Source organism: Mus caroli, unplaced genomic scaffold (assembly GCF_978045245.1).
Source record: "Mus caroli unplaced genomic scaffold, Mus_caroli_1 scaffold_17, whole genome shotgun sequence".
NCBI lineage: Eukaryota > Metazoa > Chordata > Mammalia > Rodentia > Muridae > Mus > Mus caroli.
In genome coordinates, this window is record NW_028227272.1 from 24,331,076 (window position 1) to 24,349,102 (window position 18,027).

At 39.4% G+C, this 18,027-nt stretch overlaps 1 protein-coding gene and 1 pseudogene across 2 annotated transcripts in view; one reads left to right on the forward strand and one right to left on the reverse strand.

The window, feature by feature from the left end:
* Positions 1-15,698, forward strand: part of Ostn (osteocrin) — a 44,765-nt gene extending 29,067 nt beyond the window's left edge. For both annotated transcript variants that reach the window (XM_029470661.2, XM_021185349.2), the window contains 2 exons: positions 11,485-11,581; positions 15,144-15,698. In XM_029470661.2, coding sequence (XP_029326521.1) covers positions 11,485-11,569 — 85 coding nt within the window. In that variant the 3' untranslated portion in view covers positions 11,570-11,581; positions 15,144-15,698. The remainder of the gene's footprint in view (positions 1-11,484; positions 11,582-15,143) is intronic.
* Positions 6,211-7,035, reverse strand: LOC110311802 (non-selective voltage-gated ion channel VDAC3-like; annotated as a pseudogene).
* Positions 15,699-18,027: the final 2,329 nt, after the last annotated feature.

The window sequence follows — 18,027 nt, forward strand, 5'->3', positions numbered from 1 at the left end:
CACTGTGTCTTAGCCTGCAGCACTATAAGCATTCTTAGTGAGTTGGCACTGCATTGTCTTGATTACTTGGGTCTCGGTATTTAATTTAGTGCTTGGATTCTCTGTCTGAATGCTTGTGTGTTCACACAGCTCATTAGTTGTAGAAAATACTTGAGAAGACAACATTATAAGGGCAACACCATCATCACAAATGTAATAGAATCTGTAAGCTAAACTACTACCTTTGAGATAGCATGCTAAATCAGACATAACCATTCTTGCTGAAGCAGCATTTCCCTTTATGATCTAAATTCACCTGTGACTCCACAACTTAAGGAAGCACTGCCGTAAGAAAAGGTCTGACATCTTGTCCCAACCTTTAAACTCTCTTCCCAGGGAAAGAATAGCCTGAAGCTTGCTCATTTGAGCAGGAGGGACTGAACATGCTCACCATATCTATTTGCTTCCTATATTTATGGGGTAATAAGTCCTTTCTATGCAAGTCTATCTAATGCATAGAGGCCTTTGACATGCTGGTGGACTGCCTTCTTTTTCATTTTCTATGGAGGAAAATCCAAGCATGTTTGTTTTCCTCTTTATGCACAAAAACTATGTCAGAAAAAAAATCTTGGGGTCCTCAATTTTGGATACTTATTTGCCTAGCAATTCATTGTCTAATACTTTGATACTTGTGAGATTGGAAAACACACCTATTGGGGTAGTGTCTCTGAATAACATAGGGATTGTGTAGTAGTGTGTAATCACTCACTCTTGAATTCTGCAACTTAATTATCAAAATGGAGAATCCAGAAAGAATGAGGATCATGTTCAAATCAACTTGGAATGAATGGTATGGCATGTGATGTAAGACTGAAAAAACCCCAGCAAAGACCCAAGACATATTAAAGGAAATGCCTACAATTCATGGTCAAATTTGAAAATAGCTAGTTAAATAGACTTTCAATTTTAAGTTAAAAAATGAATTTGAGTCATGATGCTTTTTTGAGTAGTCAACATATAATGTATTTTATTCTACAAAACCACATCTAGGATTAATATAAAAAAACAAGATGTAAATAATCAATGCATGTACTTGGCTAAACCTCCTGACAAGGACTATGATTACTTGAGGTTACTTAGAGACCAGAGAATCTACTACCAAAATGTCCCATTCACATGGCTAGAATGTCTCTATTTCTCTCAGGATATTGGCAGAATATTTCCATATTTTGCTATGTGGACACTTTATGAGGCTCTTAGGAAAATGGCAGCTAGATACCCATCACAACTAGTGGTCCAGCTAAGAAAGGCAAAAAGCACAGTAGTTTACAGATCTTCTCATGGTGCCATATATACCCTGATTATAGAAGTTGAATTTGCAGCATAGAAGACTATACAATGAAGGAATTATTGAGACCTAAATTGGAACCTGGCTGCTTCAGTCTTGATAATATTTTTTAGTATAATACAATTTGTTGTTTTAATGATCTAAATTATGAACCTGTTGAAAAGAGCATTCTCTCTCTGTCTCTCTGTCTCTTTGTTTCTGTTTCTCTGTACTCTGTCTCTGTTTCTCTCTCCATATATATCCTACGACACATATTCTTAGGTAAAATATGACTTACAACCTACCACATTCAACAAGAAAGAATTTTACATGAGTTTATGTCACATCTGCTGCAGAGATCACATACTGTCATGTCATCCATCTCCTCCCCAGAACCTCATGGTCTTCATGATCTTTATGGTAAAAACTATGACACTTTGTCTAAAGACATCAAAATTGCCTACATGATAAATCACTTGGAATAGCAAGACATATTCATAAGAATTTTAGTTTTCTACAGATCGACTTAGACTATATAATCAATGCAGTTCTAGTCAAAGCTGCAATAAGATTTCAATAATTCAATATGCTGAATCTGTTATTACAAGAGAGAAAGAACTCATTAAATGAAACAATTATATACATTGAGGTAACATTAAAGGTTATCTTTAAGAAAAAGGAAAGTTAATGGCAGAGGTAGAAGATACTCAAATACATAACACTGATAAAGTGTCATATTCAGTGTATTCTAAGTTCAGCTACCATCAAATTTGAAAGAAAATCAAGTAAATATGAAAAAATACATTTAAGTAGACACTCCAAAAGAAAAATCCAAGTCAGCAATGAGCAGATGAGAAGCTACATTAGCAATATAAGAGTCAATATTACACGCAGTGTATCATAGTCAATAAGACATCTGGCTGTCAACGCTATAAAGACGTGCCCAGGATCTGGCACAATCTTGAAATAATAGAAACTGTGGCACATTGCCCTTGGGTGTATAAATAGATACAAATACAAAAAAACAATCTGATACTGAACAATAAAATTAAATATGGTCATAGGTGGCATTTCTAATTTTGAAAATACACTGTCCAGAAAACCCTAAAATTAAAGGATGTATGAGGCACTTTTCAACTGAACAGTAATTAACACCAAACAATTCAAATCCCCAGAATTTCCTGGTAGGCAGAATGAACATGCTAGATATTCATCCAATGGAAAGGAAAGGAAAGGAAAGGAAAGGAAAGGAAAGGAAAGGAAAGGAAAGGAAAGGAAAGGAAAAAGGAAAGGAAAGGAAAGGAAAGGAAAGGAAAGGAAAGGAAAGGAAAAAGGAAAGGAAAGGAAAAAGGAAAGGAAAGGGAAGGGAAGGAAAAGAAAGGAAAGGGAAGGAAAAGAAAGGAAAGGGAAGGGAAGGGAAGGGAAGGGAAGGGAAGGGAAGGAAAAGAAAGGGAAGGGAAGGGGGAAGGGGGAAGGGGGAAGGAAGGGGGAAGGGGGAAGGAAGGGGGGAGGGGGAAGGGGGAAGGAAGGGGGAAGGGGGAAAAAGGGAAAAAAAGGGGAAAAAAGGGAAAAAAGAAGGGAGGAAAAAAAGAAGAAGGGAGGAAAAAAGAAGAATGGAGGAAAAAAGAAGAATGGAGGAAAAAAAGAAGAAGGGAGGAAAAAAAAGGGAGGAAAAAAAGGGAGGAAAAAGGGAGGAAAAAAAAGGGAGGAAAAAAAGGGAGAAAAAAAAGGGAGAAAAAAAAAGAGGGAGGAAGAGAAGAGGGAGGAAGAGAAGAGGGAGGAAGAGAAGAGGGAGGAAGAGAAGAGGGAGGAAGAGAAGAGGGAGGAAGAGAAGAGGGAGGAAGAGAAGAGGGGGGAAAAAAGAAGGGGGGAAAAAAGAAGGGGGGGAGGAAAAGAAGGGGGGAGGAAAAGAAGGGGGGAGGAAAAGAAGGGGGGAGGAAAAGAAGGGGGGAGGAAAAGAAGGGGGGAGGAAAAGAAGGGGGGAGGAAAAGAAGGGGGGAGGAAAAGAAGGGGGGAAAAGAAGGGGGGAAAAGAAGGGGGGAAAAGAAGGGGGGAAAAGAAGGGAAAAAGAAGGGAAAAAGAAGAAGGGGGAAGGGGGAAAAGGGGGAAGGGGGAAAAGGGGGAAGGGGGAAAAGGGGGAAGGGGGAAAAGAGGGGGAAGGGGGAAAAGAGGGGGAAGGGGGAAAAGAGGGGGAAGGGGTAAAAGGGGGAAAACAAGGGGTAAAAGGGGGAAAACAAGGGGTAAAAGGGGGAAAACAAGGGGTAAAAGGGGGAAAACAAGGGGGAAAAGGGGGAAAGGGGGAAAAGGGGGAAAAGGGGGAAAAGGGGGAAAAGGGGGAAGGGGGAAGGGGGAAAAGGGGGAAGGGGGAAAAGGGGGAAGGGAAAAGGGGAAGGGAAGGGAAAGGGGGGAGGGAAAGGGGAGGGAAGGGAGGGAAGGGAGGGAAGGGAGGGAAGGGAGGGGAAGAAGGGGGAAGGGGGAAGGGGGAAGGAAGGGGGAAAGGGGAAGGGGGAAGGTAAGGTGGAAAGTAAGAAGGGGGAGGGGAAAGGGGGAGGGGAAAGGGGGAGGGGGAGGGAGAGGGAAAGAAGGGAAAGGGGAAGGGGAAAGAAGGGGAAGGAGAAGGAGAAAGAAGGGAAGAAAGTGAAGAGGAAGGGAAAAAGGGAAGAAGGGAAGAAGGGGAAGAAAAGGGGAAGAAAGGGAGAAGAAAAGGGGAAGAAAGGGGGAAGAAAAGGGAAAGAAAAGAAGGGGAAGAAAAGAAGGGGAAGAAAAAAGGGGAAAAGGGGGAAAAAGAGGGGAAAGGGGGAAAAAGATGGGGAAAGGGGGGAAATAGGGGGAAAGGGGAGAAAAAAGAGGGGAGAAATAAAGAGGGGAGAAAAAAGAGGGCAAAAAAGAGGGGAGGGAAAAAGAGGGGAGGGAAAAGGGGGGAGGGGAAAAGGGGGAGTGGAAAAGGGGAGGAAAAAAGGGAGGGAAAAGGGGAGGGGGAAAGGGGGAGGAAAAAGGGGGAGGGGGAAAAGAGAGGGAGAAAATGGAGAGGGGAAAAAAGGGGAGGGAGGAAAAGGGAAGGGAAAAGGGAAAGGGAAAAAAGGGAAGGGAAAAAGGGGAAGGGGGAAAAGGGAAAGGGAGGGAGGAGAAAGGAGGGAAGGGGGAGGAGGGGAGGGAAGGGGGAGGAGAAGGGAGGGAAGGGGGAGAAGAGGAGGGAAGAGGGGGAAGAGGAGGAAGAGGGAAAGAAAAGGGGGAAAGGGGGGAAAAGAGAAGGGAGAAGGGAGGAAAGGGAAAAGGGAAAGGGAAAAGGGAAAGGGAAAAGAAAAGGGAAAAGGGAAAAGTAAAGGGAAACGGAAAAAGAAGGGGAAAGGGGAAAGGGAAAGGGGAAGGGGGAAAGGGAAAAAAAGGAAAAAAGGGAAAAAAAAGGGAAAAGGGGGAAAAGGGGAAAAAAGGGGAAAAGGGGGGAAAAAGGCTATGATTGACAAAAAGTAGTTTCTCCATAGAAACAGACTTGGTCTGATGACATGACCCAGGGAGTAAAATGACATGTGATGCATTAGATGTTTGTTAAACTAGGAAATCCTGTGCTCTCATTATAAAATCAGATACCATGTGAGGCAAAAGATAACATCTTTGGTAAAAAGAACTGACCCCCCAAATTGTTCTTTCAACTACACTGCACAGCACATACACACACAAAGAGAGGGTGGGGAGAGAGAGAGAAGTTTTAAGTATGAAAACAAATAAAAATGATTTTTGACATAAACATACATTATGAAATTATTGTCCCCATCAAGCTAATTGTCCTATTGTTTGCCTCACATGGTATCTGATTTTATAATGAGAGCACAGGATTTCCTCGTTTAACAAACATCTAATGCATCACATGTTCTACAGGCATAATTATTAATGCAGTTATTTTAATAACTATTATTCACACTGGTAACACTATCAGTTGTAAGCAACATTAGTTTGTACCTTGGGTTTGCAGCACACAAAATTCTAAAACTGCCTGAAGTAAGTATTATCCTTTTGAACAACATACACGAGATAATGAGAGGCAAGAAGATGACTGGACTAAGCTTGAGTCCACAAAAGACTCCTGGAACTTGGCAGCCAGTGACATGCCACGTGGGAGGGGGACAGTGGAATATCTACTGTACAAGTAAAATTCTGTATCGCTTGCTGGTGCTGAAAGTTTGGATGCTATTCTTATTTTCTTTAATCACTCAGTGATAATTGATGGACCCACTGCCTTACATGGGGTAAAACTTAATGAAATGCTTAAGTACAATTTTTCTACTGCCCTTTTACAGTGGTGAGCCAGCTTTAGAGAGAAAGATGGATATAAAGATCAAAGAAAATGCAATTTGTCGTGAAAAGTATATTTTATTGCAAATGTAGAAGGCATGTTGAAGCTAAAGAATCCAAAAATGTGCTTGTGTTAGTGTGACAGATAAGCCATCTCTTTAAACTTCTAACATTTTTCTTTTTTTTTTTTTTTGTTATGATCCAAATGTGATGTGTTTATTTTTCTTTGATGCAAAACCAAAGATCTCACTAGAGCAGAGAGTGATGTAACAAAAGACCATGAAAAAGTGGACTGGGACATGCAGGATGCAATGCACAGAATGGGGAGGCAGGTCACTTCCTTTAACATGACACTACATTATTGCTGAGGAACATATTTAAATTAACGCTGCAGGACTCACCTGAAATGTGGCACAAACATGGCATTTCTAGGCATGCCTTGAAGGACCTCCCATTGGATGGGTCTGTAATCTCTAGACTTCAGTGTGGGAAGAATTACAATTCTTTGGAAGAATTAAAAGTTCACACTTTTGAAATGTCACAGAATTTTAAGGCCAAAACATCTTGGGTTCATTTCTCTTCATTTCCAGGGACAAGTGATACTCCAAACCACATTAAGCCTCCAGTTCAAATCCCAGTCCAACCTTGTGGCCTCCTGCATTGAAGTTCTCTCCATCTATTAAAGCTGACAGAGTCAGTTTGACTCCTGGTTAGAGGGTCTATGTATAACCCAGTCCAATTAAACTGGCATTGTTTACTTTGGCAGATAGAGAAGTTTAACAATCCAGCAATGCCAATCTGAGTGTTGTTGCTGCCAGCTGTCCATGCCGGGTTTATTGACGTTTCAACCTTCTCATTAACTTTCTGGAAGACAGTCTCCAAATTCAATGCCATCATTCACAGTATGATGGAGTTGGAAGTCTGCAGCCCTGTAACCAAGAGCCAAATTATTCTGAGATAGTATGGATTTGGCTGTGACAAAACTCATCTGATATCCTGAGAACCTCAAAGGCCAGTACAACCCAGGTCCAGAAAAAAAAATCTATATCAACATTACTGCTGAGCCTAAAACAATCCCCTTTATAGGAGGTCTTTAATTTCTCACTCTTCTCTCCTGTGTTTGGTACAAATATGGTATCATGAGTCAGTTTCAACCTTTCAGCCAACTTATTCTCCCAAGAGATTTCTGTCCCAAGAGTATTGTCTATATTCTATTTTTGGGTGAAGGTGAGCCCATAGTGACAGTCCTTATATTTGGTCTCTGAGTTGTCTGATGCTTTCCCGGTGTCAGTATAATAATGACCTGAAGTAGAAAATCCCATCACTCCACTCCAAGACTTGGATTTCAGATCTATTTTGACCATGCCAAACCCACACCGTTCATTAAAGACATCTTTGGCAGCCTTTCCTGGGTCAAAGTAAGTTGGTGTGTTATACATATCTACAATCTGAGGGTGGGCCCATCCCGCTCCACCAAGGACATTTTTCTATGAAAATGGTGGACTCTTACACCTGCATCTAATCTAAGCCATGCCATGCCATCATCATTTTGTCACAAGAGGGACTAGACAGAAGTACAGCTCTCCTGTGGGATCTTATACTAACTTCCTTCTGTCCACACTGTGTACTACTGTCAGCATATCTGTCAGAGTTAGGTGCATATGTAATATCACCAAAAATGTTAAGAAAACTACTAGCTTACCATTTTATTTTTGAACTGTTATAAAAGTATAGAGAAACTCCCTGAATTCCTGAGCCATTTTGACTTTCATGGACTTTTTAAATATAATTGCTTTTGTGGGTTTTATATGTGCTGATTTGTTTATATGCTGAGCAGATTTATATGCACAAGCCTATAATTAATTACTTCTAAATATCTGTAAGCCTTTGTAGTGGATCCCACACTTGATAAGATGAATCAAAGTGATTAAGATGCTAGAACAAAGCCACGTGCTACCTGTCTCTGCCCGCTGAGGCTGATCCTCTGCTCTGAAGTAGCTCAAATAGTCTGGAAATAATTCAACTGGACTAGGAAGAATACCAGCTAAATATCTGTGTAAATGTCTGTGTGTGTGCGGATGTGTTTGTGTGTGTGACCACTGCTCTGTTTTTAACATCAACTGGGCACATGAGAGATAAAACAAAAATATAATGACATAGAACCTAACAAGTGTTTTGCATTAATAATCAATTCTAACAGATAGGAATACCAGCTATTACTGGAATTTTATCAGAAAATAATGAGTTGCCTAGAATAACAGAATTGTAGAGGGTGCCAGAAACAGGAAGTAAAGGATTTAATAAATGCTCATGTTCTAGTTCCTGGTTTCAAACACATTTTAGATCAGACCTTGGAACAGTCGGAGGGTAGAATAATTGTGGAGTTTGGACAGAGGGAAGTTAATTATTTTGTTTTCTCCACAAGGGCAGCCTCTGCTTACTTGTTTAAGCAGGAAATCATCAACTACAGCAAAGCAAGAAAACTGTTGACAGTTATTTTACCTTAGTTTTAGAAAACAAGTATAATAACCAATAAATGTTCCATTGTAATTTTATATACTCTATAAGAATATACACTTATTTTATTTTTAAAAACCTAATATGCATTATTTTCACAGCATGTGAACCTAAAGTGGCTTTGGGAACAGAAAACATAGCATCTAAGTCTCAGCTGCCATTTTCTTTTGCTTTTTAAATCTGGGAGGATTTGATTCTTTTCTTCCTTTTTTCTTGTCACCCTGAACATTTCTTCTGCCCAATATTTGCTTCTGCCTACCCACATCCTGGAGTTCTAATCAATTTAAAGAAATGGGAGATCACATCAATTTAAGACCATGTATACATTAACCCGATAGCATGTAGACATAAACCCTAAATCATACCCAGAAATGTATCTATTCTAGGTGATAGCATACTAAATTATAGGCAGCTATCTCATAATTTTGTTCATCATGGACAGTCCATCAATTCAGGTCAGTTTTCACAGGCTCGTCCTCTGCTAGGTGGAGGAGTGGCTGATTTCTGACCAATGGGTGGTATATGAAGTCCCCTTTGTCCCTGTACTCTATTTATTTTTCTGTTTTGTACATCTTTCTTTTTTCTTTTATTGGATATTTTATTTATTTACATTTCAAATGTTATCTGCTTTTCCAGTTTCCCCTCTGGAAACCCCCTATCCCATTTCCCCTCCCCCTGCTTCTATGAGGACACACACACACACACACACACACACTCCTGCCTCCCTGCCCTGGCATTCCCCAATACTGGGGCATAGAACCTTCCCAGGACCAAGGGCCTCTCCTCCCATTGATACCCAACAAGGCCATCCTCTGTTACATATGCAGCTGGAGCCCTGAGTCCCTCCATGTGTCCTCTTTGGTTAGTGGTTTAGTCCTGGAAGCTCTTGAGTTCTCTTACCTTCTCTTCTACCTGGACACAGATGATGTGAGGGTATCAGACAACTGTGATCTTTCCTGCCTCCAGGGCAGCATTTTTATGTTGTCTAAATTGCTGGATGAGTTTAACTCTTTATGCTTGAAAGACTGGGGTCCCATTTTCTTTGATAAAACCTGAAGGAGCCATGGCATTTCTTCAGTCCTGACTCCTCTGTCATCAAGTTTTCATCAAGTTGTAATTGTGATCATTCTCAGACTGTTCTTACTGTCTGGTGTTTGATGCACTCAGCTGCAGCTATAAGCTAGTTTTAAGAACTACTGTGCAAAGGTATCAGGTTCACTCAGTTAACCCAGTATAATCTTCCATTCTTTAATTTTATCAGAAAACCAATTTGACAATATAAAATTACATATTATGATTCTGAGAATTGTAAAGTGGACACTGGTGGGAAGCCATTATTCTGATTACTACAGGAAAATCATGTTAAATTAAGAGTCTATCTATCCTCTTGCTCTTTTGCTTTCTCTTGTTTTGCTTTCCCTCCCCACCCCGCGTTCCCTTCTCCCCTCTCTGCCCATGGCTGGTCTCTTCTCTTCTCTTCTCTTCTCTTCTCTTCTCTTCTCTTCTCTTCTCTTCTCTTCTCTTCTCTTCTCTTCTCTTCTCTTCTCTTCTCTTCTCTTCCCTCCTCCTCCTCCTCCTCCTCCTCCTCCTCCTCTTCTTCTTCTTCTTCTTCTTCTTCTTCTTCTTCTTCTTCTTCTTCTTCTTCTTCTCTCTCTCTCTCTCTCTCTCTCTCTCTCTCTCTCTCTCTCTCTCTCTCTCTCTCTCTCTTCCTTTTTCTGCCTCCATTAGCCTCTTAACTCGCCTCTCCATGCCCTGAATAAACTTTATTCTTTTATTCTATACTAAAAAAGAATTTTATGTTAGTCTTGGTAAAATCACTTAATTTAAAATACAGAACAAAGCCGGGCATAGTGGTACACACCATTAATTCCAGTTCTGATAAGGCAGAGGCAGGTAGATCTCTCTAAGCTCAGGGTCAGCCTGGTCTACATGGTGAACTCCACAACAGCCAGAGCTACTTTTAGGAGACCGAGACTCAACATCCACCCCACAGAATAGTAATAATAAAATTAAGTTAAATACAAAGGAGATTTTTTTTATTCCAGCACATATTGTTTAAAATCACAACAAACTTTTAAAACATGACTAGTATGTTAGTGTCTTATAACTCTTGGACACTGATTTTAAGCTAATTCTACAAATTGTATGCTTTACAACATTGTTGGAGAACGTGTGTCCGTGAAAGTGGGCTTTGAGATCTCATTGTGTTTAATATAGGTCAAAGATAGGTCTAGTGTTGCACAGTCTCTTTCTTCTGTCCATGGATCAAGTTGTAGAAATCTTACCATGTATGCCTGTATGCTACCCTGTTTTCTGCCATGGTGATGATGGATGGAACCTCTGAAACTGTAAGACAGCCCCAATTAAATGCTTTCCTTTATAAGAGTTGCTGTGGTCATGGTGTCTCTTCACGGCATTGAAAACCTAAGACAGAAGTCATTGAAGACATTGTGAAGCAAGCCTTTGTTTTCAGTTCTGATAGAAGGGAATGCATTTGACTTCACAGAAGTAGTGGTAGCTTGAAGGAGAGTGTGCCCCATGTTCTCAAATGGTGTTTCGGTCACCAGTCGATTGATGATGCTGTTTGGGTAGTTTTAAGAAGTATGGCATTGCTGAGAATGGGCTTTGAGGTTCACAGCCTCCCATCCTTCCTAGCTCATTCTCACTGCTTGTGGCTTGAGGTTTAGCTTGTAAACTCTCAGCTTGCTGCTCCAGTTGACATGCCTGCTCACTGTCATTCTTCCCTGCTGTGTAGTAATAAATTCTTATCCCTAATCCCCAATAAACCCTTCCTTCTACAAGTTGCCTTGGATGTGCTGTATTATCACAGCAACAGAGAAGTAACTAAGACCAAAGTCACTGTATCAGGACAGTTCATTTCCTCAACTAATTCTTGACAGAAATATTGAGGCAGACATAGATGATGATCTACAAAGCATTAGTCCTAGATCTCTATGAGAAGGCGTGAGAGACAGGATTCCACTACTTCAGTTTTAACATCTATACCTTTTTCTTTCTCCAGCCATTATCCTTGCTGAAATATAAATGGATCTTGATTTAAAATACAAGATTCCTTTAGAGGCATAAGAGCAGTAAGAGAATGAAACCTGCAGAGGGAGCAGGATTTATCAACTAGATCATTGACAGTTTAATATGCTGATAAGATGTGGGTTTTTATGCAAGTTAACTGATTGAATCAGCTTCTCCAATTTTGACACATAGGCAAAGATGAGAATGGCAACTGTAAACAATATGTATCATGGTTTGTTCCTACTTCTGAAGAAAGTCCAAGTTCTGCATTAAAGTGAAAACAAGAGCAATGGTTCATAACTTGGACATTGGTTTAAAATATTCTTTATGCTTTGTTATAGGAAAGCAGTAGATCATTCAAAAAAGCGGTTTGGTATTCCCATGGATCGGATTGGTAGAAACCGGCTCTCTAGTTCCAGAGGCTGATGGATTCTTATTGTGAGTACACTCTGAACAAGCATCCTATGGGCCATTGCCAGAAACCATTTCACACTAGATGAACAGACTCATCTTTAAGTGCAAATGTTCTTTTTGGAATGTGTTTAACTGATATATACACATTGGCAAACATTTCTCTAGTCAATTAATACATTCACATTAAATAATTTAGGGGGCTTTTAGAAAGGAAACACACATCCTACCAAAAGTGCCTAAACTTTTGAGATTGCAACATGACATTTTTACCTATCTGCAAAACTCACACTCAACATAAAATCAAGTTTTTAAAAGTCTCACACACGCACACACACACAATCTTATAATAGTTGAAGCAAGTTTACAGTTTGTATTAGGTTGCATTCATAGCTACCCTAAGGAATATGAAAATCAAAGGCTGCAGCATGGGAACACGTGAGGAACACCTAGATTTTATCTTTCAAATAGAAAAGTCACTTATCCCAATGCCTTATAAAATAAATTTAGCTATTTTTGTACAGTCATGTGCAATTATCTATTAATATGCAAGTATGGGTTAAGATTCTAATTAACACATGCCCTAGCGAACTTTAATTGTCAACTTGACATAGTACAGAACTATTATGAGAGGAAGACCTGACTGGGAAATCATGGATTAGATTGACCTGTGGGCACATGCATGGGTGAACATAGTACAGAACTATTATGAGAGGAAGACCTGACTGGGAAATCGTGGATTAGATTGACCTGTGGGCAACTGTCTTGCCTGCTAAATGATGTATGAGGTCCAAGTCTACTGTGAGCAACTATATCCCTCAGGGGTTGGACTTTGTAAGAAAATTAGCTAAGTATGAGCATGGACACAAGCCAGACAGTGTGCCAACAAACAGCATGTCTTGGTTTCAACCTCCAGCTTCCTGTCTTGAGTTCCTGCCCTGCCTTCCCTCAGTGATAGCCTGTGACCTGAAAAATATAAGCCAAGTTTCCTCCCCAAGTATCCTTTCATCAGAGAGCTATAGGAAGATGGTAGAGGAGCATAATGAAGCACTTTTTATTTCATTAAAATATATCATAAAAACAGTAAATTGCTTGTTGATTTTGAAATCTAAATACCATGCTTTCTTCCAGTAAAGCACATGAAAGTTCCATACTTCCCTGACCCCCCCCCACCAACCTCCCCAGATAATTCCAGCAACCTGCAACCTCTCTAACCATCCACATATGAAGACATAGGAATTGTGTTTTCTGATTTTTTTCATGACATTGACCTAATCCTTTCATACATTAAATTAATGTGTTTTTTCTTTCCCCTCAAATTTTCCAAAGTTATTATGAGGATCAATACTTTATGATATGACTTAACTAAGAGAATTGCAGATGCCCATGAGTCTGTTCATGTTGATATTCTGCAAGTCCTAAGCACCTAGTACCCTTAAAAATAGGAGTATGCACTGATTACAAAGAGGAATACTGTCTCTTGAATAGCACTACCTTCAAAACTTGCATGGAGCTGCTTCCCTCATATCTAGAAATAAACTAAATGTGATCACTCCTTGGGTCTGCTAACAACTGCTGCACTTATATTTGAACAGAAATTAGCTATAAACAGCCAAGTACTTCCTGGAATCAAAGGCATATCTTCCAATTTCCTGATACATTTACATAACCCTGAGATTGATAGAAATCTGACTGATTTTTGCATATTCCACTCTGCATTGCCATATCACATACTTTCGTAGTTCTGAATTCCCCCGAACTGTACATGATAGCAAACTTAGGAAACTCATTTTCATATGAACATTGACACACTAGACCTCTGGATAGAAAGAAGATATCTCAGCTGCTATCATGTCCAGATTCGTGGTACTGATGTCCAAGTTTATGCATTAGTGTACACTTATCAAGCTGCAATGTCTTCATAAGTATGGATCTTACTAGTCAAACCTGGAGACAATGATATCAGAAGAGAAGCCTTAGGAAGACATCACGTTTCTCTGTTATCCATTAATCACTGTGGGTTCACCTGCTCAATCCTTATGTTTTTGTAATTTCCCAGCATCGCTACCAATACTTCTCAGATATTTATTTTCTCGTGTGACATTTGAATGGATAACAAAAACCTATAAAATTCGCCTAAATTTCTCTTATTTCTGATATGGTTTTCCTACTGCTGCCATAGCCCTTTGAATTAAACGGTGGGTGCAATTTGCACAACATGGCATTTACAAGATACGAATTTAAGCATTGTTAAATGATGTTCACACAGTCAGACAAATAATTGCAGGCTTGAGGACATATAGTCTTGTTTAACTCTAACAATTTGCAAATTTGTTGCTGGATATTGGTGTAATTGACATTTTATAGAACTTGTTCACATCAAGATGGAGACATCAGGTGTTCTACCCTCTGGGTCAATGTTCTCAGTGTGGTCCATCAAGTTTTCTTGGTTCCTGGCTATTGATGTTGTTTGGCAGCAGCACTGGTCATTTTTGTCATTCAGCTGGTGAATGTGATCAAGCCCAAGTCTTTCTCATGCTGGGCTGGTGTAATGCTGCTTGCCTTTAGCTCTAACTTGTCATGGTGGCAAGCCACAGAGAAAGTATGTTCAAACTCTGTTTCACTTGGGTTGAGCTGAAGTGCTTTCCCGTGCAGGGGTTTTGGCTATGGGTTTTTACCTTCTGGGTTTCACTTTGAGTCTCCCAATGAAAGTGAAACTGCTCTCTAGTCTTGGGTTAAGATCAAGGCTACATACTGCTGCTAGGAACTAACAAATTTCCAGGGGAAATACCAATTTCTTCTCTGTTGTATTTTTGAAAGGAATATAGTCTGATGTTTATATGTTTTATTCCTACAAGAAGTACATCAGACTAAAGTTTAAAGATGGTAGAGGCATTGGCTTAAGCAACTCACATTCAATAGATATTCAAAGTACATTAATTCAAAGTTTGCCTAGGTGGAGTTAGAAACATCAGGGCTAATGTCAGAATTACCTTCTTAATGACATTAGAAGCAGAGCCCTTGATGGGGCAGTCACTTGTTAGCTCCTTAATTATGACTTTCCTTGATTGTGTGAAGCACATATCCACATATCATTGTTTTAAGTTGTCAATTTTATCTTAGCAAGATGTTGATGCCATTGTTCAGATAAACTAATAAAACTCTGAAACACAGCAGGAATCTCACAAATTCTAGTTTTCAGAAGCAAAGTATAGTTATCACTGTGTGTCTAAAAATTAACCACGTGTTAGTCAATCTTTCCTTGTCTGCCTTTTACATTTTCATGACAACATCCTTTGAACTAATATATAAAACTAAAAGAAACTGGATACTTGATATCTGAAAAACTGACAAATAGAATTTTCACTAAAAACTTGAGCCTAGGCTCTTAGGTTTATACATCACAAATGCTCTTTAAACTCACTGGTATTTGAAATTAATTTACATTATAGAAGAAAATATGCTGTGTAACTAAAAGCTGCCATGAAATACCATGTGGTGAAAGGATTGCATCTCTGTGAAAGTTGTGGGTTTTCCTCTGCTCTACAGAGTGCAAGAACACTTCTAACTTCACTTTTCACTTTTACAGGTGCAACTTACTTGTGTGAGATGGCACAGAACTATAGAAGACACTTCAGTGAAGTTCACTACCCCTTTTGTCAAGGAACTGGCCTTCTGAAAACCTTCCCAAAGCTTGATCCTCCCCAGATCATCATGTCATAGTGTTGCTGTGGTTTTAGTTTAGTTGTGCAGATCATTTCAGTGCATGGATATTTCTGAAAGTATTTTTCAATGATTCACAAATTGTAATGTGGCCCCTGAACCTACTTTTTAAAACAGCAGTCCAATATAATGCATTCTCTTGCCATTAATATTTTCACATTTCAGTTAATCAATGTGTTTTCTAGAAACCTAGTGTTTAAAGATCTGATGATCTAAAAAAATAAGAAATGAGCACATGGTGATTTATACAGGTTTCTTTAGTTTTTCTGAGGTTTGTCGAATTGTTGTAAACTTCAACTTCAAGCTTAGTAAAAAGACATTACATGAGTGTTTGCTTCAACTGTGTCAGAAGGCAAATAAATTTTGAGAAACCTGAGCAACTGTGTTCTTTAGAAACTAATAAAGGATAGTATAATTGGCCCATATGTAATAATCTGACAAACTCTGAATGTAAAAGACTCATTTGAAAAGAAGTTACTGCCTGTCTTGTTTACTTCTACCAGCCTAGGGGTGAATTGTTCAAATGTTTCCTATGTTAGCAGCTTTTCTTCTTCTTTTTTTTTTTCTATTTTTCTTTTTTTTCTTCATTCAATGTTTATAAGCTAAAAATCCAACCAAATAGTGCTTTGTGCTTTAAAAAGGGGTATTAAAATCAACATTAATCTACAATCTCTCATATAAATTTGTTTAATTTAATTCAAAAATAAGCTATGAGAGCAAGGAATACAGATCAACAGCACAGTGCCTGCCTAGCATGAAAGAGACAAATTTTCTGTATAATTGGTATCATGGCTCATGCCTGTCATCCCAGCCATTGGTAAGAGCAGGGTGATCAAGAACCCAAGACCTCCCTAAGCTAAGTAGAAGATTTGAAGCCAAGCTTGGCAACATGAGTCCTCTGTTTCAAAGGGAGAAAAGAAGGATGGAAGGAAGGAAGGGAGAGGAGGGAGGGAGGGAGGGAGGGAGGGAGGAAGGAAGGAAGGGAAAGAATTATTTAATGTGGAATCTAGTTCTAAGCCAATGTGTTATCTACGTTTCCAGGTGTTTGGAACACAGGGCCCACAATAGAGGAGCTAGAGAAAGTACCCAAGGAGCTGAAGGGGTCTGAAACCCTATTGGTGGAACAGCAATATGAACTAACCAGTACCCCCAGAGCTCATGTCTCTAGCTGCATATGTAGCAGAAGATGACCTAGTTGGCCATCACTGGGAAGAGAAGCCCCTTGGTATTGCAAACTTTATATGCCTCAGTACAGGGGAATGCCAGGGCCAAGAAGTAGGAGTGGGTGGGTAGGGGAGCATGGCAGGAGGAGAGTATAGGGAACTTACAGGATAGCATTTGAAATGTAAATGAAGAAAATATCTAATTAAAAAATGAAAAAAAAAAGAAGACAACACCATTTATAGGTAAATCACCTACCTAAATATTTGGTTAATAAACATTGAACATTGTTCTCTGGAATGAAGGCAAGCTCATTCCAGCAGATAAGGATAGAATAAGAGTGTTGTGGTGAAATGAACACCATTTGTGCTCCATGGCTTGTCTTTGGTGACAGGTGGAAGAAAGCAGCATTCTTTGTGGTTCCCGAGTAGGAAGTCCTATCTCAAAGACTTGAAGCACATGCAGACCTTGCTCTACTCTGCATCCATCAGAGATGTTTGTGTGTGTGTGTGTGTGTGTGTGTGTGTGTGTGTGTGTTTGTTTGTTTGTTTGTTTGTTTAGAATAAACTACCAGCCCATTATCTTTCCCTAGTGGGTATAACCCATCTGCCTAAGTTATTACACTTTTTCAGCTTTGCTCACTGGACACAACCATACTAACTCCTTTCCTTTTTCAAGGATTCCAGGTTCTTCCTACCTTGGCTTTTGCATGCTCTTTCCCCTTTTCTCCAACACCTTGAGGGATTATTTCTTCTTTCCAAGCACTTTGGCTGATCCTCACAGCATTGAAATTCAGCCCTCCAAATATCACATTTTGAAAGGACCTCAGACATATTGCTATACATTCAGCTGAGTTCCTCTATTCTACTCTACTCATAATAATGTTCTTTGTCATGATCTGCAAAGGACTTGCTTGGGTTCCCAGGCTACAAGTTATCTTTATTATGCCCGTGTTTTCACTCTTATCACAGGGCTTTGTATGTTTTTAGTTTAATAAATACTACAATCCCATCCTTTATCATTAAACACTGCACAATTATTAATACAGAGATAAAAATGCACTTCTCAGTATTATAAAGAAAAGAATGTATGTGAACTACATAACATTAAAGCCATCAACATTTAATTCTAAGGTTACTTTGAGAATGCTTCTGAGCCAGAGTGGATATCAGGCAAAATTAAGGTTAAACTCTGAAGCTTGAATTAATTTAACAAGCTGGTGCCGATATAAGAAAACCAAACCAAACAAACAGTTCAACAATGGGAAATTAAATCCTACAAGGAAAAGCCAATGCTTTCCTGGGGAGTTTTGTTTCTGAGCACACAATCTAGCCTGTTCAAAGCATGTAGTATGTCAAAGAGTTCCTGACCCTCTGCAGGAGGCAAATTTGAGAGGTAAGAATCCCCAAGGCATGTCATTTTACTACTAGTTTCTTCACATACTATTTCTTAGCTATCTAGTATCACTTTTTTTCGGTATCTACATCAACAATGCATCTCTGTACCTTAGCCATCGACTCATTCTTAGTATTCTCAATGGCAACTGTTCCAATTAATACAAAAAAGTACAAACATAAAAATGGGAAAGA